This window comes from Monopterus albus, unplaced genomic scaffold (assembly GCF_001952655.1).
Source record: "Monopterus albus unplaced genomic scaffold, M_albus_1.0 scaffold325.1, whole genome shotgun sequence".
Lineage (NCBI taxonomy): Eukaryota > Metazoa > Chordata > Actinopteri > Synbranchiformes > Synbranchidae > Monopterus > Monopterus albus.
The window spans coordinates 251,620-270,015 of NW_018128205.1; the positions used below are offsets into that span (position 1 = coordinate 251,620).

Genomic DNA, 18,396 nt, shown 5'->3' on the forward strand with positions numbered 1-18,396 from the left:
CGGGACACTGGGCGCTCCAGAGGGGGCCTGTCCCCCCCCTGGCCCCCCCTGGCCCCCACTGTGTGTTTTCTAACAAGCTGGACCTCGGAGCTGATGCTCTGTCAGGGTCACTTGTTTCCGCTGCCCTCCAGTGGATGGGTGCTGAACTAATGGAGGTTTAACTGCTGAACATGGTCAATTTTCAAGTGTCATTTTAAAGACCTCAGTGGGCTGAAAGAAGGAAGACAGAGTGTGTTTGGAGGCCTCACCCTCTTCAGGTAGTCTGCCAACTGCTGGGGGTTCCACCCCATCACCTCCGACCTGGACGGCACCCGGTCTGAGCTCATCCTGCGTTGCCCTCGACTCTCAAAGACACAAAGCCTGTCTGGCTGACAACAAACCCACACGTGTGTTACTCTAATGTGAGGACGCCACCATTTGGCGTTCACCTGGGGATGATTTCTACGTTTTCTTCTTAAGCCTCGGCCTTGTGGGTTTTCTCCAGATTTTATGTTACCGGTCCTTCTGCTCAACGGGCCTTGCTCCTCACCACTCCTTCCTGTCAAATGTAGAAACTTCTCTTCAAGTCCCACAAAAGATAAAGTAACTGCCAACTGTCTTCAGAAAGTTTTACTTCCCCAAATGGACTCACCGCACTCTAGCTCGCCGAGCGTCTCACGAGGGGCAGAAACCAGAGAGAAGAAGGCAAAGAGCAGGCAGACATGTCACTGTGGAACCAAAATGGCTTCCTTCTTTCTCTCTTTCTGCCTTCCACTCTGTCTCTTTCTCTCTTTACCTCTCTTCCTCCCTCCCTCTCTCTCTCAGAGGAAGTGACTGTGCAGTGGGGGGTGAAGGCAGTATCCTCCTCCTCCTCCTCCCTCCTCCCTGCCTGACCACAGAGCGGAACAGGCTGCTGCTGCACCCACTCACTGTAGCTTGCTGCCTGATGACAAACTCTGTCAAACACCAGATGAAGACGCTGACTCTGGATCAGCTTCAGAGCTGCAGCAGCTGCAGAACCAGCATTTCACACTGAACCCAGGTCTGTTTAGTGTCCTGCACAAAGTGCATCTTGGTGTAAAAAACAGCAGCACTTAGGAACTAAAGAAAATGATGCCAACAAATGCTCATCTCTTTACGCCAACGGCACTTAGGAACTTCAATTATCAGCAGTTAAAGAAAATGATGTCAACAAATGCTCATCTCTTTACGCCAACACAAGCGAGTTGTTGGAGTTTGTCTGAGGAATAATAATCTTGGGCTCATGGTAACAGCTCCCAGTACAACAAACCTGTCGTGATGGGTAAGACGTGTCAGAAGAATCTCAGCTTTTTTTATGTAACCAGACTTTTGAATGAACTCACAGTTTTGAGTCACTTTAACAATGAGTTAACAGAAGTAAAAATTACAAGTTGGATTAACTATAAACTGTTAAACTAACTTAAACCTTTTCTGAAGTTTGTTGCCCTGAAACTTAATTTACTCCACTGCTTTTGTTGTCCAATATGGACAACACCTTGAACTGCACCTTTGATGAGGTTTAAATACTGCACCTGCTGCTAAAATTACACACTACTTTATACTTCTACTCTATTACATTTCAGAGGGAAACACTGCAGCCTTTACTCCTTTATATGTATCTGACAAGTACCTGAATAAGATGTAATGATACAACTGGACAAAGTCCATATTCAGTTGATTTTTGAAGTTAAAAGAAGAAGAAGAAGTTGTGATGAGTCTCTTTTATCTATCTTTTCAGTGACTGATTGGTTGGGAAAGTGATCATCAGGTTAATCAATAATGAAATTAATCACTAGCTGCAGCCCCAGCTAGCAGCAGCAGATCAAACAGTGAGCAGCTCCCATGTGGACGTCCACACAGCTGCCACTGAAACACTGGGACACCGAGGGAAACCTAGAAACAGGAGGAGTCTCAGGCAGGTTCTGCAGCCTCTGCTCCTCTTGTTTCTCTATGGGTTCATGGAGGTTTGTTGTGGAGGGACATCAGAGGTGGCGAGATGCTCAGGAGGTGGACATCACACTGAGTCAGACCAACACGTGTTTCTGTGTGTTCTCACTGAGTCAGGACCAGTTTGGACTCTAATCCACCTCACTCAGTGTCTCTGCCTTTCCTCAGCTCTGCAGCAACATCCCGCTGAAGGTCCAGGTCTGTTCCAGGTTTCACCAGGTCAACATGTCCTTGCATTACTGAGGAGCACTTCCTGTCTGTCTGGAGCTACAGCAGTAAGATCTTAACTTTCCAAACTTCACACACATTTTTAAAGATATATTTTCTGGTTTCCTGTCTCACAGTTACTTCAGCTCCTCTTTTTTAAGACCATCACAGGAAAACCCCTCATCTCCTTCCTCCTTTGTCGGTCATGGTGCCTACTTCTGAAACTGAGAACACTTCAGCATATTCATCACAGAGCTCCAGAGATGATGGCACAGAGGAAGCACAACCAGCTCTCAGGTGGGTTTCATGAGGCCAGATCTCATCGTGGTGACTCAGAGACATGCAGTTTTTTGAGAGAGGTGCATGCTGGGAGTGCAGACATAAAAATAAATGCCCACATGCAGAAGCAGTGGTTGCTGCTGACGGTAACAGAGCCATTGCAGTGTGAAAATGCAAATAAAATGTCGGATCAGATTCTGCATCTTAAGTAATGTTTTTGAACCCTTGCTGCTGCAGAGATGTCAATTTCCACACTGTGGGACTAATTAAGGTTTCATCTAATATAATCTCAGACTGTTACCATGTCCCAGCACTGAGCTCAGACTGTTCCCATTAGCCTTTCTAAGCACCAGACAAACATTTATTAAGTGATTTATCCTCTAACACACTGCTGTAGAATGTAGCTGTACACATGGGGGTCCTTTGTTAAAAACCTATTTATTGTCTGAGAGAAGATTATACCTTTATTTAGGGAGTTCATAGACGTACACCCAGTGGTTAGTTTATTGGGAACACCAGTCTCAGTCTAACCCAACAGTCCTGTAGTAAATCTTCCTTCATGAAGGTGAAAATGTTCAGGCTGTGTTCAAACTGTTTCACAAAGGTGTTGGTTTACCTGTGTGGAGGCTGGAGTTTGCAATGGTGGAAAAAGTATTCAAAAACTTTACTCAAATAAAAGTACCAACACAATACAACGCTATAGAAACACTCCATTGCAAGTAAAGGGCCTTCAATCAAAATCTTATTTAAAAGCCACTGCCCCTCATGTCCTTTCAATCTGCAGAGTTCATTAAAAGCAAGTACAAATCATTATCAAATAATGATATTTTTTAATGCATCAAGGCATAAATAGCATAATTTTTTATTTAATTTTACCTTCCAGTGGATACATTTAGTGATCGTCATATAATTAACGGGAAAGAACAAATAAATGTTGTGTGCTAAAGCGTTTTTATGTTTGTAGTTTTCTCTGATTTTCACTGAATACATTTACTGTATTTGACCTCAAACAGTTATAGTACCTGAAACATGTCATTGATTTAAATGTGAAATATCTCTGGTGGAACTAGAAATGGCTGTGACTTTGTTTTGTACAGGTTGTACTGCATTTTTATATCCCATGATATTTTTTAATGTAAATCTTCATTTAAAAAGTAATTACACCTGTCAAACAAATGTATTGCAGTAAAACATACAATACTTCCCTCTGAAATATCTCATATACTGCACCTACTTCACTGGTTTTTACTTTTCCTGCAGGATTTGAGCACAAATACAGAGTAGTAATACCATGGTGTAAACTGTACAAGGACCTCTACTTGTAAGAGTATTTCTTTTACTTAAATCTAGGATCTGAGTACTTCTTATAGCAGTGGTGTGAGGAGGCAGGTGAGGACGTTTTCATGTGGCATCAGTGGGTTCATGTGAATTCTTCGTCACTAATGTGAAACGAGCTGTGATGAGCAGCTGCTGCTGCCATCTCAGCCTGGTCAGTAATCAGCAACATGTTGAGGGGAAGACAGCAAACTTCCTCTGTGTCTTCCTGTTGATCAGACTTGGTCTCATCCCCCAGCACCAAAAAAAAAAAGAGAAACTAATTCACCCATAACCGAGAGCAACTGAAACTGCCACGTCGCCACATCGGCCCAGTCACTCTTCAATTTCTGCAGAGTTAACACTTTTCTCCACAGTCTGATCTCACAAATGTTGTTATAGGCTCAAATTAGAGCAGAGCTGCAGCCGGTCTGAATCACTGTTCCAGAAAAAAACACCAGATATTTGATGGATGTGGTTCTGAGAATTTAGTGTTTTTCCTGCTTATATATATGAGTAAACTTGGTACCTATCGCTCGGACAAAACCGGTCTCTTCGTGAACCTCTTACAGCTTTCCAGTGCTGCAAGAAGCACTCAGATCCTTTACTGCAGTAAAAGTAGTACTACCACAATGTAAAAATATACTGTTACAAAATATTACTTTAGTAAAAGTACAAAGGTCTGTGATACCACTGGATAATAGTGACTGATGTGTTACTGTGTTCATCACTTTAATGCTGCAGCTGGTAAAGGTGGAGCTGTACTTTCCACCCTGCTGGGTAGCTGGTGGATTTCCAACCAGGATCAATAGAGTCTGATGATTCTACTGGGTTTGGTTTGATTCATCTGATTCTGGAATTCTGAAATGTATTCAGGTACATGTAGTACAGTAAAAAGTACATGGTTTGTCTCTGACATGGAGTGAAGTCACAGTATGAAGTTGCAGGATGTGTACTCAGGTACAAATAGCTGAAACTGTATTCAGTACTGGCATATATGTACTCAGTTACTTTCCACCTCTGCAGTTTTTTGACTAATGACAATAACCAGGGTGAGTAAAGCCCAGCGTTTTAACGGCGCTGCATCACATCAGATATGATCTCCTTAATTACAGTGAAGTGAAGCTTTAACTCATGATGACAGCAGTGTTATCTTTAACTTGGCGTCAACAGCTTGTGTCTTTCCTGTTGCATCATGGCAGTGGTACCGTGCATAAAGGCAGGAAGAACACATCAATGGAGGCAACTCAAACTGAACATGAAGGGTTCAACTAGAGACACACAAATTTGTCATCACAAGTTTACAGGTGAACCAGTGGCTGTGAAAGGCCTCGGGGCCACCTTAGTGTTAAAACAAGGTCGATGTGAAATGGTCCCTGAAGGCAACACAAACACACAGGTGGCCTGGTGCCTTCACTGACACAACAGCAGCTGAGAAATTGGACAACCATTTACAAAAAAAAACAAAACAGTGTTTATTAAAATTCCAGTGGCCCCTGTGAACAACTGAACTCGTGGCTCTTTGAGCTTTTTATATCCTGATGACACAAATAATTTTTAAATTAAAATGTGACTTATTTCTCTTCAGCTCTTGTAGTCGATGTAGCTTTGCTTCCTTCTCCGCTGCACATAACAGTCAAATTCTGTTAACTAATTGGTATGATACTCTGTCAAAACATCACATTTTACCTTTTTCAAAGTATTCTGTATGAACTTAAGGAAACTTTTTGCAGTTTGTTGGTCTCATGTTCGTTCTGATGACGTTCCACTCAGCAGCGTCACTGCAGACAGAAAACCAATGTGTTCACTACGACATTATTACAAACATGTTCACCTTCACCTTCGTCTCCACCTGTATCTTCGACAGGAAGCTGCTGAGTTAATGTCATCAGGATGGACAGAGCGATGGATTAAACTACCAGAATAAGTCTGAACCAGGACAGTGAGCAGACAGTGGAGCAATGAGTGCAGGCTGCAGCAGGACTCCTCCTTCCTGGGTTTGGAGTCTGGTTCTGGTCTAAAACCCCTCTGACTGACAGGGGGCGGAGCAGAAACCAGTTTCGTGTCCTTGTGCAAGGTGGTTGTGAGCGTGGAGCCAAGCTGCAGAGCGTCAGTGACTCTTCTTAGACGAACCGAAACCTGAGAAGCCCATCACTGCTGCCATCTCGTCGTCCTCCTCAAAGTCCATGTCGCCCTCCGCCCGACGCTTCCTCTCCTTCTGCTTCTCCTTCTTGTAGGCCTTCGCCTTCTCCTCCTGACAAAACAACACCACATTCTGGTAAACCTGATGTCCTCTGAAACCGCCTCCATCACAGCTCCACCTTCACAGCTAACAAACTGTCCCGTAGGAGCTCTGATCATTAGGGGAGACCCTGATTCCTTCCTGAATCCTTTAACCCTCTCCACCCTAGTGCTCCTGCTCCTGGGATCAGCCTGGATCTGGTATTAAACTGAGACCTGGAGATGCGAACCCAAAGTAAATATTCACTGTGGTTTCACAGCTGTTCAACTTGTACATGTCACAGCTGCTGAGGCCATCATGATCCTGGGAGCACTTGGCCGCCTTACAACAGGTATGTGCCCAGTCAGCATATCACCTGGATTACACAGCGTGGGACATGTGAAATAGTGCATGATGTCAAACTGTTTATTTATGTGTATTTCTCTGCTAAGTAGCTGTTGCTCCACCACCATTTTATTTCCATCTGAAGACACTGTGGAGTGCGCGGGCTTCCTGACGCCTCCCTCACCTCCTCCCGCAGCTCCTTCATGCGCTCCTCAAAGTCATACTCCTTCTGCTTCTCCTCCAGCTTCTTCTTGTTCACTTCGAAGCGTTTCTTCACCTGGTCCAGAGACGAGCGCTCCACCCGCATCGACATACCCAGGTTCCTCTGGTCTGCACACGTAAGCACAGACAAACAAACAAAAACAACAACACACATACACACAGAGTCAGGGCGTTTACAGGCCATGAACTGACTGATCCTCAGTTGCTTCATCAATGTGAACTCACGTTTTTTGCCATTGATGTGATCCAGGAAGTTGATGGAATCTTTCACCACACAGTCACAGACATTACAATAATAACTGGAAGAGAAGAAGAAGAAGTCAGCCAATCAGAGTGAAGCAATAAGCAAAACCTTCGAGTGGCACCTGAGAAAAGTTTCTGATTGGTGAAACATTTATCAAGCAACTCATTTTTGATTTCATGGATTTTTTTTTAATAGATGAAGACAAAGTTTTATTTAAAGGAGGAATCAGCCGCTGACATTCGATATTCAAATTAGATAAAAACACGTGTTCAGAGACGAAAAATTAACTGAGTGACACCTGTGCTGACACCACACACTACTGTATTTCAAGAGGTAATGGATCAAAATTCAGGAAACAGATCGTGTGACAGTGAAGTGAAAATCTGAAGGAGCCGTTTGAACACAACAGCACCAGCTGCTGGTTGTTAGAATACGGCATCACATTAAATAACAGCAGCAGTCGGGAGTCTGGACACACGTTCCCACCGGAGTGAGCCTTCTGACTGCTGCTGTGTAATCTGTACAATCTGCTACAGACAAGTTTTCACTCTGTAAATGAAAGGCAGTTGTGTGCACACGCTGCTGGTATAATTCAAATACACTGTGATGCATTATGGCCATTGATGGTGAAGAGTGCCTTTAGTGTTGTTTCTGTGAGTCTGGTGGGAAAAGAATGATGCAGCAGGTGGAAGGCAGGGGGCTGCGTTGCCTTGAAACTGTGATCTGGATCTTTGCACCAGATTTGGATGATATTCTCTCACACTGCACTTTTGCTACAGAAGGACTCATGTTGCAAGATACAGACCTGCTGTGTTCAAGGAAGATTATTCATGTTTGTTCAGAGATGAGTGTCAAACTCTTCATCTGACGGAAAAGATTTGTGAGTAACTCTTTCATTTGTAATGGATGCAAAGCAATTGTGTTAAAGCACAGACAAGCTATGGAAGCAGCATCATAGATGTCCAATGGCAAATCTCAGTCTTTTTTTAGCATCATTGATCTTTTTTAGGCCAAATGATATGAAAATTATCTGCACATCATTAGTCAACTAATTTGATGAGACTCCTCAGTATAGGTGGTGTCTCACCGTTTCATTCTTGTTTCCTAGAACAGATGTGCGACTGTGTCACTTAGCACAGGCTAGAGAGTGGCCTCTGTTGAACTCAAACTAAACCCACTTCCTGCTGTTTCACATACATGACTACAGTGACTGTGCTTTGGGTTGTAATGCTACATTAAAAGTCTTTGTTTATATGAACATGTGCCAACTTACATGTTACAAGAAAGAGGAAGTAAGACATTATGGATTTGATGAGTCAGGCTGTGGACTCCAGCCTAAGTCTGTATTTGTTTACATTTTGAGAATGATAATACACTGTGATCCTCCTGTTTCCAGGTCAACCACTGGATGCACTGAAAACTGTCGGTCTTTGCTACTGAAGAAAACTTAAGAGGCCCGCTGATTGTCAGGCAAGTTGTAAGGAGGGTCTTTTTGAAAGATATCTAAGCAGGACTGTAGAGGTTTGTTCTGGATGGACATGAGATATCACATCCTCAGTAAGTGCAAGTGCCATGTCTGTGTGTCACATTTTAACCAGGCGCTGAGGGTTTAGGGTTGTGGTGTCAGCATCAGGCCAACAACACCTCAAGGTGTCATGATGTGTCCTACCCGCCCATCTCAGCCTGAGGAGTGGTCTTGGTAATGACAATGGTCTTCCCCAGCTTGGACTCCAGATCCACCTTATAGTCTCTGTGGCGTAGGAGGTCCCGCTTGACCGGTGGAACCGTTTTCCCTGAGAGAAAGAAACAGAGAGGATTTGTCTGAAAATGGTTCATGATTATTATTATTATTATTATGACTCCAGCCTGGGAAGCGTTGAGGTGGGGAGAGGGTCAAAGACTTCCTCCGCACACAGGACACCACATTTTTCTCTACAGACAAGCTGTCACATATCGTGAGACTCTTCTCTAGCCAAATGAGCAACTGATGATTAGATACAACAGAGTCTCAGTTCTACTTCATGAGCATCAGACCAACATGTGGAGCTCATTCAGCTCAGAATCAAGAAGATGTGTAAAAGTCAGCAGCCTTCTCTTAGTATACAACAGAGAAAAAAATAAAACAAAGTGTGGAAAAATATGAAAACAATATGCTTTTGCATCCAAATTAAACATTCAACAATTTCCCTCTTTTAATGAATAATTTCCTGGCAGTCTGTTCAACCTGAAATCTCCTAATCAGCTGTGCAACCTGAGTCAACCTTTCCAAGTATATTCGAATCTTCTCACCATCTCTCCTTTCTCTGTCTCTCTCCTCAGCCAGGCGTTTCTGGGCAAGGTGTTCATACTCATCTTTGTCCCACTTCCGACGGAAGTCATTCTTACTGGACTGAAAGAAAAGACACAGAAGGCACAAAATCAGAGAAGAAGAAAGCTCAGTTATATGTAAATAAAATTTGAACTTCTTGGCAGTTCTTATTATTGGACCAGCAGTTCTAATAATGTAGAAAGACCCAAAAAAAGTGTAAACAATGCAAAAGATGTTTTTTATTTAAAGACAAAGACAAGCAGCAAATATTCACATGTAAACAGCCAGAAGCAGAGAATATTATTTGATATTCATCAATAAAATATATCACTAAAGCCTGCATGCCGAGATAGATTAGTCTTCGCAATTTTAATGTTTTATTATTTGATATTTTATGTGATCTATTTGATGACTTGTTTTGTGTTTCTTTTCACTGGTCGTGTGTTTTTCCCTCTCTTGATCTGAGGAAGAATCCCTGAACAAATAGTTTGTTTCAGTTTTTTGCTTGAAAAGTTACCAAAAAACCCAACTTTGAATCGATTCTTAAAAAAATAGGTGCTGCATATTTTTCTGCCGATCTACTAACTGATATATCATTGCAGCGCTAGACATTTTGAAGGGGTCTGGCCGGAAAACTGTTGTTCCTGCTGCTGCTGCTAGCGGAGATCAGGCTAACATTTAGCAGATTGTTTTCCGTTTTACTGGCGCAGCATGACACAAACACACATACCGATGTTTGATGAAATATTAGAGTAGCATCAAGAAAACTCCGCTATATTTAAAACAAACCTGACACTTGGTCACACTTGTACAATGTTGCCTATTAGCAAGCGAGCTACCCTTAAACGCTAACACAGTTTCAAACCCGTTTAAACTGATTCAAACTAAGCCGCTATCAGCTCACACAAACAGACTCACACGGGCTGAAATTACAACCACGTAACAATAGAGTGATTTTATACCTGTAACATAGAAATCAAACTCAGATTAGGAACTCACCCCGCTACCCGACGCCATCTTGTTTATGTAGTCGCAGAATACGACTGTCGCAAAAGCGTCTTCTTCTTCTTATTATTATTATTATGGTGTTTATTACAAGTTTGCACAAAAGCGTCTTTTTAATGTCGTACGGTTATATAGAAGACTTTTATTTTTGTGTTTGTGCTGTGTGTGTAAATAAATAAATTAATAAATACACAAATAAGTACATAAATGGATAGATAGGCTGGGCATGAATGGAACCTGGACTCCTTCCTTACTCAGATCTGTCCAATAAAAGAACTGGGGTATAACACCACCTTTTCTTTTTTTTACTTTAGCATTTAAGGATCAAGATCAAGATCAAAGATTTTTATTGTCAATCCACTATATGTGCAGGACATACAGAAAATCGAAATACCGTTTCTCTCTCACCTAGTATTGAATAGCATACCATTTAAGAAACTAAAATAGAATAAAAGTAGAATAAAAAAGAATAAGAAAACTAAATTGAAGTAATTAGGATAAAACTAACCGTAACTAAATCAGTGACAGTAGTGCAAATAATAACCAGAAGATTGTCAGATGGTTAGCACCACCATGGGCTGATGATTTATTGATTGTTATTGTTAGTTATCATTTTATTTTTATTCTGAATCTGCAACTCAAGGTATCAAATAGGCTACAATAGTGCAGTAGCTACAATATTTCTTTCTGAAATGTAGTTAAGTCCAAATATAAAATATCAAAAATGGATATACTCAAGAACAAACAGGTTATCTAGGAAATTTAGCTAGCCTAAGTTCAGTACTTCAGTAAATGTGATCTACTTGTCTTGTTACTTTCCACCACTGCTTTTACTTGTAATACAGGATTGAGCTGTGAAATCAATCCCAAACCCCCCCCAACCCCTAGTCACACACACAACCTTCCCCCTATGGACAGACACAGAACACTGGACCTCACACCTCTTCCTAATGACTGAGATTTGCACTGAGCTGCACCTAATAATGTTACTACACTCTTGCTGTAACATGCTGCTGATCTGATTAGGTCCCATACATCCCTTTTTATTTGTTTATATTTTTATATTGACTTATACAATTGTGTGTTATGTAAATAATATGTCTGTCTTTTAAGCCGAGAGCTGCCCGAAAAAATTTCGTTGTGCTTTGCATAATGATGTTAGGTATTTTTATTCAGATAGATATTGGTTAGATACTTTATGTATTAAAAATGTTTAGTGGAGATAGGATGTATAGTTAGACTATTAAATGCTTAGTCATGCTTATGAGTTTCTACAGGGTACATCTGGTCAAGGCTAACTAGAGAGAAGCGTTGATGACTGTCAGCAGACAGGGTGTTTAATATTATTATTATCATGTGTATAACTGTAGCTTTAGCCATAATATTTTCTTGTGTTTAATATCACATGTTACTAGAAGTCGTGAGAGAATGTTTTTAGCTACACACCACTTAATCAACAGACACACACACATTGATTTGCTTCATGTTTTGACTACTACCTGTGATCCTTTGAATAAATCAGCACTGTTTTGAAGTTACTTGGACTGTCTCGTCTCTCAGAGTTAGCAATAGTAACAAGAACCACAGTCCTTCAGTATTAAAAGTAACCAAAGCTCAGGAAAATACCAAAGCAAAGGAAAATAAAGGTATGATAAGTAACTAAAAGAAAATGAAGAGCTGAAAAGTAACTAAAGGAAACTAGAGTTATGAAAAGTAACTAAAGGGAACTAAAGGTATGAAAAGCAGCTAAAGCTTATAAAGTAACTAGAGCCTATAAGAATCAAATCTTACAGTTCTACTTTTACTTTTTTACCACAGTACTCTAGATTCACTGCACATCTGACCAGGTGAGTCGGGGGCAGCAACAAGCTCCGCCTCCTTCAGGTGCAGCTCATTAAAAAGCTGTGAAACGGGAATGATAGTGTCTGTCCGTGTGAAGGAAAGGCGTCAAACATTAACTGTAAAAATGGCAACCAGCGGCGTGGAAACGGCATCTCAGAGCTCCTTCAGGTGTGTACCGACAACCACATACACGTGATTCAGGGCCGGTGTCCCTGTCCCAGCAAATACGGTCTTTTTGTTTGCTTCACTGTTAAAGTTTTTGTCTGTAAAATCTGTCTGCAAAGACAGCCCAGCTGCCACAGTCTGACAGAAATGAGAGATATTCATGAAAATGTTAATGTGTTCATCTTGGTCGTTTTCACGTATAACCGTGTCTCTGCTGCCTGACAAAAAGTAGTCAGAACAGCGCATAGCCGTCTTAATTTTTAATCTCAGTATATATCATTTAAATGACTTCATCTACCCTATAATCTATAAACGGGTGCAGACTTTAACGAGAAACGGAGAAGTCCTTAGATTAAGCGACTTACGCTGTGGGCTACAATGTGAGCCAGGTTTTTACCTTGTATTTATTTTTGCTTTAGTGAATGCTGAATTGGCTACTGGCAATTACGGTTTGGAGTGGTCCCATGGATGGACAGACATAACTTTGAATACTGAAACTTAGAAACAGGAGGAATCTCAAGCAGGTTAGGCTATTCAGAAGTCCTGCATTAGCTCCAGATGTCACTGCATGCTTGTGGTGGGGGCATATTTAGTTGTCATGTTGTTCGGTCTGAGCACACTTTTAGTTTGGTACCAGACGGAAGTGAAAGGATCCATGTGTCGATGAATCTGTAGCCGTTGTGTTCGTGTCCTCAGCTTCTGTTCCAGCCCGTGGTCCTGTGTCTGTGTGAAGGAGTGGTCGGCCACCATGTGGAACAGCCTCCCCGACCCGCTGATGGCAGCCTCCGCCTCCTCCTCCCCCGAATGCCCCGCCCCCGAGCCGTGGCTCCTCCCCGGCTGCAGCTCCGTCTTTGACAGCCTAGTCAGGTGAGAAGCTCACCTGCTGGCAGTGTTTCAGCTGAGGTTACAGCACATTCCATGAGCTCATTCACCTGCTCAGCTGCATGTTTCATCCACCCTCAATCCTGATGAATTGGACTTTTTTTTTTTTTTTTACATAGCTTGTTTCCTTATTTCACTCAGTGCAGCAGCAAAAGAAAATGAGACTTGTGTAACAGAAAACAACTGTAGCTTTAAGTCAGTCGGACCACGTTGGTTTAGAAGAGTGTTTATGGCATCAGTCTCCTTTTTTCTGTACTATCAGAGAGGAAACAGAACATGTAAGTACAACTTTGATGAGGGATCTGCTTTTGGCTGTGCAGCTTTAATGAAGCAGATCAAACTAGAAACCAGTTATCTGTAAATGTCTGTTAGCATGTTGTTTCCAGCAGATGAGCAGAAAGTTTTGTGACTTGATCTAGTTTCATAAAAATGTCAGATTTGACTTGGAGCTGATAAAATGCACAATAAGGAAAAGCCACTCTTTTCTTAGTAAGATCCACTTTAAAATCCAAGGATGTGGCTTGCAGTTTATAACTATGTGAAACAGAATTGGAGCTGATGTGCATGTGCTGATGAATGGCCTGTTGCTCTCAGCGGAGCTCAACTCTGCTCTGTCTCTCTGCACAGTAACACTTCTCCGATCCAGTCCCCTCCTCCGGTGAGCGGCCAGCGAGGACGAGAGCGAGCAGCCGGCAACAAAGCTCGCAGGTCCCACAACGAGTGAATTACTTTTACTTTTCACTGAGAGAAATTGGCTCCATGTCATAGTAATACTGCACACGATTCATTCCATCAGTTTGACTGCCAGGATTATTTATCATTAAGTTAACAGCAAATTAACGTTAGTGAGGGTTTAATGCTGCAGTGCAACAGAAGGCGGACACAGGTACTATATCAACACAGCACCTGCATGAAAACAGATGGGGCTCATAACCAGGTTATCATGGCTCCTAAACCTGCAGAATAACTGTTTTCAGCCATGACATGTAAGAGACGAGTGCAGTATGGTGTTATCTGTGTCCAACCAGCTCTGAGACGGCTGATTTCACTGAATGCTGAACAGTTTAACAAAGCTTTCTGACCTCCCTCTGCCAAGGGGCTGCAGCACCCCCACTAAAAATCCTAAATTTATAAAGAAACTGATAAACTCAGGTGGTTAGCTTTGCTGAGCGCAAGGATTGGAAATGGGGTATGTTTCCAAAGTGTCAGATCTGTCTTTAAGGAAGGACTGGATCAACTTAAAATTAAACTGGCCTTTTATTTTTACAATGTGCATGGGGCAGCATTTCTTTAAAACTGAAATAAATCTGAATTTTAATGGGTTGAACATGTTCTGTCTGTTTACCTTCAGGCCATCCATCCTGGAGCGCTGTATCCTCAAAGTGTCGACCAGCAGTGTGGCGGTGGGGACCGATGACCTGGACAAGAGGTCGGTCCACTCTGAACCTTGCACATTTTAAAACTCAATCATGAACAGGGCAGCTAATTTGCAGGATAGCAGGGCTAATACTACATGGACCCGTGTCCCTGCAGGGTCCCGCTCAGCCGCTGCTACCCCCGCCTACCGGACCCAGCCAACACCGAGACCAATGCTGCTGTTCTGAAGCGGCGGCAGAAACAGATCCAGTACGGCAAGAACACCTGTGGCTACCAGAACTACCTGAAGCAAGTCCCCAAGTGAGCAAACGCGCGCGCACACGCACACAAAGCTGTGGACTTGTGATGTATGATGCAAAGGCTGTCAACAGCTGGACATGTGGAGGGTTGATGCCCCAAACTGTCAGAGACTGAGCTGGTTTTGAGTTGGAGCTGGTTCCTCTGAGTCCGAACACACAGACAATGCACACATCATTCAGTAAGACTGCCATGTCCTGAGGACCCACAGGGACTTGGTGACCGATGACATAGCTCTTCACTGAGCAAACTGATGACTGACTTGTCAGACTTAGCTGTGGGAGTGATTCCACTTTGTCAGACCTGTGTTTCTGGGTATAAATACAGAATGATTTAAAAAAAGCCAAACAGTCAGTTGTCTCAGCTCTGAAAGTTCTGACCTTTCCTCCTGCTTAGACACCTGAGGGACCCCAAGCTCCACCCGTCCACTCCCAACAAGTACAGGAAGTATAGCCGGCGCTCCTGGGACATGCAGGTGCGTCTGTGGAGGCGAGCGCTGCACCTGTGGGACCCTCTGACCGACAACCAGTCGGACACTGCTGACACACAGGACCCAGTGGAGCACCTGTAGGTGGACACTTGTTTGACTGAGTGGTGTAGTGTGTCTGAGCTACTGCTGCAGCTCACCACTGTTTTACTCTGCTGGTTCCTTCCTTGGTTAATCTGACCAGCGTCTTTCAGTTCATGTCATGTTTTTGTCCCACTCAGTCAGGTACCCAAAAAAGTTCCCCTTTATTGTGATGTATTCACTCTCTAAAGTAAAAGTCACAAGATGCCTGCTCCAGACAGAGGTGCAGTATGTAGTTGCTGCTACATTAACTGAGGCAATTTAAGTGAGAATACAGTAGTTTGATCTTTGTTGGTTACTTCATGTCACGCCCCTTCTTTCTTTCATTTATCAGGCATTTGCACTCGGTCTTCATTGTCTGATCAGTGTGACACCAAATTCTCATTTATGGCCATATGATCTCTCTCTAATGTGCCTCCTCTACCAACAGCAGAGCGTAATCCATTTCAAACAAATTCCTGTTAATTCAGCCCTATCCAGTGACTAATACATTGGACTGATGTTGGTGTCCCATGTCCACTATTCCTAGAGATTTAAAAACTACACACAAATACAATTTACTTAAAATAAAAAAAGCACAATATGGCAAATGTACAGTTAACCTGCGGGTAAATCCCTATTCCCTTAGCTCCATCTTTTCTTGGTCCTGCCCACTATTTCATGTTGAGTCAGGAATGATCAAATAAGGGAATTGGGATTTAGCCCATGTTTCTGATTGGCTATTCTTTTTCTGATCAATCATGTGATCACCTTCAACATGACTTTTACACTTGATAAATATTGCTCATACTCAGCCAGTAACTTTTCTCCTCTGAATTTAGTTTTTGCACCAGTTGTGTAGAGTATTATACAGACTCACGATGATGTTCTTTTTATGGTTATTTCAGGCAGAGCCAGCTGGCAAAGATGACCTCTGACCTGTGTGAGGACAGAGCAGAGACTGAGAGAGAGAAGCAGACTCCAACAGCCTCGAAAGCTTCTTTTGTGTCTCCTTTGTCAGCCGGGACGCCACCGGAGCTGCCTGGACCCTGGACCGTCCCACTTTCACCGGTAACAGTGCTGATCAGTGGTAGACAGCTGAGGTAATGTTATGTCTGTTCCAGCAGCTTCTGTAGGCTGTTGGAAACATCCCAGCAGCAGTGCCTCAGACCTGGTGTGTCCACAGCAGTATGAACAGACCAGATCTGGGCCACTAGCATATGGGCTCCTAGACCCAATTCTTCTCCGACTTCTGACTGTGCATCCGCCGTCACAACGGTCAGATCAGAATCCATGTGGTTGTTTTAACGTCTCCTTCTCTGCACATGCGGCCTGTCGCCATCATTTGACCATTGAACATGTGACCTGGTTGTTATTCTTGTGCACACGTGGCTCACATTTCAGTTACATCTGTGCATGTGTGGCAGTTTAGCAGCTTGGCGGTGTTCACACCAGAGCTGGTTACATGGCACTGATGCACACGGACGGAAATCCGCAACAGAACAAGGTCAGAGATGAGCGTTAAAGCCTGATATGTCAATGCAGTCTCTCATTTGGAATTTTTCATCCTTACTTGTGGGAACACAAAGCAAGTTCCTAGAGTTTCTTTCCATATTCCTGGACAAATCGGCTCCACTACAGAAGTTTTATAAGAAACTGAAACCTTGGTGATTAAACTATGTTAATCATTTACTTTGAACACAATTGAGCTGTGTCTTTGAAGTTTTCCCAGCTGGTTCTCTTTCTGGCAGGAGGCTGAGATGGGCCACAGACTTCTGCGCTCACCTCCCGGCCTCTTCGGGTGTCAGCCATCCACCGACAGTGTGACCGACTGGCTGCACCTCCTGCTGGAGGCCGACCATGCCCAAGGTGAGGTTGCTCAGGTCATTCAGCTCATAAAACCAACATACGGTGGTGGAGTGGCACATGCGTTTTCTCAGTGCATTTCATCACACTGAGAAGCACACTTTCAAAACTATGTGAACGATTAGGTACAGTACTTGATTACTTTCCACCACTGACACCAAGTTTCTATGAGAGTGTCACTGCGGCCTTGTTTTTCTGTTCTGATGTATGGTTAATCTCTAACTCTGTTTCCTTGTAGATTTTGGCTCCGATGACCAGCAGGTTCCTGTGTTTTCTGACCAGCTCCTGTGGAACCCGTACTGACCTCTGCCGATCCGAAACAAATGAGATCCACTCACCCGTCGCCTTGACCCCAGTGACGTCATCTTTGTCCGGACCTTATGATGCGTTGATGAATTTATCGCAGTGACATATGTGTGGTTTCTAGTGTCCAGTACGTTTGTCTTTTTAATTGAAGATCAAATAAAGGAATGTGATTGGTCCTTGATCCAAGTTGCATCCACCCTTCCACAATCTCTTTGCGGAGGTGGGGGGGGCCTGCTACCTGAGAAGAACCAGCCTCGGAAGTGTTGACAGTTCCAGGCTGCTCTTGAACGTGTCCGTGGCTCGTCCAGCTGAACACTTTGACCCGAGCATGGTTTTACTGTTGGCACTTTATGTTAAACTGCATCAGATGGAGCACCTCTCACCCACGTCATGGTTTAGTTTTGGTCCTGCACTGATGGAAAAGCTGCTAATTATCTCTTGTACTTGAAGTCACATTTGTGTGTTGATCCTGTTTTGTTGTCACGTTATTGCTACTCTGTGAGCTGCTGTTGTCTTTAATCCACCTTCATGCTCTGTCTCTGTATATCAGGCTCCAGCTCCTCCTCCTCTGTGTGGCCATGTTTTTTCTCAAAAACAACCTTCAATGTTGGAGGGCAAAAGCTGTCATCTTTGTGTTGCAAGTTTTCTTTTACTTTGTTTCTCAATTTTGTCATTTTGTGCTGCTTGAATATCAAGAGCAAAACTGAAAGATGTGATTAATAAAGATGTAAATAAAGTATTATAAATTCAACATGACTTTTTTTTTTTTTTTTTCCTCCTTCCTCAATTGATCTTCTTACACAGCACCAGTGTACAGGGAGTCCCCCCAGTACTGACTAGAGACCCCTGCAACAAGTGACCTGACACTTCTTACTGGAAAATCAAATGACTGCAAGATGAGACTTGGTGTAATCTTGCAGAACTATAAATGATTCAATTTTATTTGTAGAACATCAAATAAAAGTCGTCTCAGGTGTCTCACTTTACACCTCATTATTATTACAGAGGAAAAACTCAACAAA

The 18,396-nt window shown here is 42.9% G+C and overlaps 3 protein-coding genes and 1 long non-coding RNA gene across 6 annotated transcripts in view; 2 read left to right on the forward strand and 2 right to left on the reverse strand.

Annotated features, from left to right (window-relative positions):
* Positions 1-743, reverse strand: part of lcp2a (lymphocyte cytosolic protein 2a) — a 13,202-nt gene extending 12,459 nt beyond the window's left edge. The window contains exons 1-2 of the mRNA XM_020624336.1: positions 632-743; positions 249-538 (exon numbers count right to left, since the gene is read on the reverse strand). Of these exons, the coding sequence (XP_020479992.1) occupies positions 249-326 (78 nt within the window). The 5' untranslated portion in view covers positions 327-538; positions 632-743. The remainder of the gene's footprint in view (positions 1-248; positions 539-631) is intronic.
* A 182-nt stretch (positions 744-925) lies between these two features.
* Positions 926-2,486, forward strand: LOC109974238 (uncharacterized). Of its 2 annotated transcripts, none has more exons than XR_002276942.1 (3): positions 926-1,021; positions 2,116-2,222; positions 2,316-2,486. It is a non-coding gene; the product is annotated as an uncharacterized LOC109974238 (long non-coding RNA). The 2 variants fall into 2 exon arrangements; XR_002276941.1 differs by lacking the exon at positions 926-1,021 and adding an exon at positions 1,130-1,282.
* Positions 2,487-5,202: 2,716 nt separating this feature from the next.
* zmat2 (zinc finger, matrin-type 2) lies at positions 5,203-10,182 on the reverse strand. The gene is made up of 6 exons (XM_020624335.1): positions 10,087-10,182; positions 9,069-9,168; positions 8,449-8,572; positions 6,761-6,834; positions 6,498-6,643; positions 5,203-6,001 (listed from the first exon to the last, which is right to left on the reverse strand). Exons 1-6 carry the CDS (start codon positions 10,102-10,104, stop codon positions 5,858-5,860), a joined length of 606 nt encoding a protein of 201 aa, XP_020479991.1. The 5' UTR covers positions 10,105-10,182; the 3' UTR covers positions 5,203-5,857.
* Positions 10,183-11,995: 1,813 nt separating this feature from the next.
* On the forward strand, positions 11,996-17,529 carry slbp2 (stem-loop binding protein 2). 2 transcript variants are annotated; one of them, XM_020624306.1, is made up of 9 exons: positions 11,996-12,102; positions 12,796-12,966; positions 13,609-13,701; positions 14,333-14,410; positions 14,515-14,658; positions 15,052-15,222; positions 16,111-16,273; positions 16,954-17,071; positions 17,307-17,529. In XM_020624306.1, the coding sequence occupies exons 1-9, from the start codon at positions 12,008-12,010 to the stop codon at positions 17,369-17,371; spliced, it is 1,098 nt and encodes a 365-aa protein (XP_020479962.1). In that variant the 5' UTR covers positions 11,996-12,007; the 3' UTR covers positions 17,372-17,529. The 2 variants fall into 2 exon arrangements, with proteins under 2 accessions (XP_020479962.1, XP_020479963.1); XM_020624307.1 differs by having other exon boundaries at positions 13,609-13,689.
* Positions 17,530-18,396: the final 867 nt, after the last annotated feature.

What these genes read in the sequence shown, in the direction of transcription:
- slbp2 (XM_020624306.1), top strand. Translation starts at nt 12,008, where the DNA reads ATGATAGTGTCTGTCCGTGTGAAGGAAAGGCGTCAAACATTAACTGTA. An exon ending in GCTCGCAGGTCCCACAACGA is followed by an intron (nt 13,702 to 14,332) that starts GTGAATTACTTT and finishes GTTTACCTTCAG; the next exon opens with GCCATCCATCCTGGAGCGCT. An exon ending in TACCTGAAGCAAGTCCCCAA is followed by an intron (nt 14,659 to 15,051) that starts GTGAGCAAACGC and finishes CCTCCTGCTTAG; the next exon opens with ACACCTGAGGGACCCCAAGC.
- zmat2 (XM_020624335.1), bottom strand. An exon ending in AGACAGAGAAAGGAGAGATG is followed by an intron (nt 8,573 to 9,068) that starts GTGAGAAGATTC and finishes TCTTTCTCTCAG; the next exon opens with GGAAAACGGTTCCACCGGTC. An exon ending in TCACATCAATGGCAAAAAAC is followed by an intron (nt 6,644 to 6,760) that starts GTGAGTTCACAT and finishes TTACGTGTGCAG; the next exon opens with ACCAGAGGAACCTGGGTATG.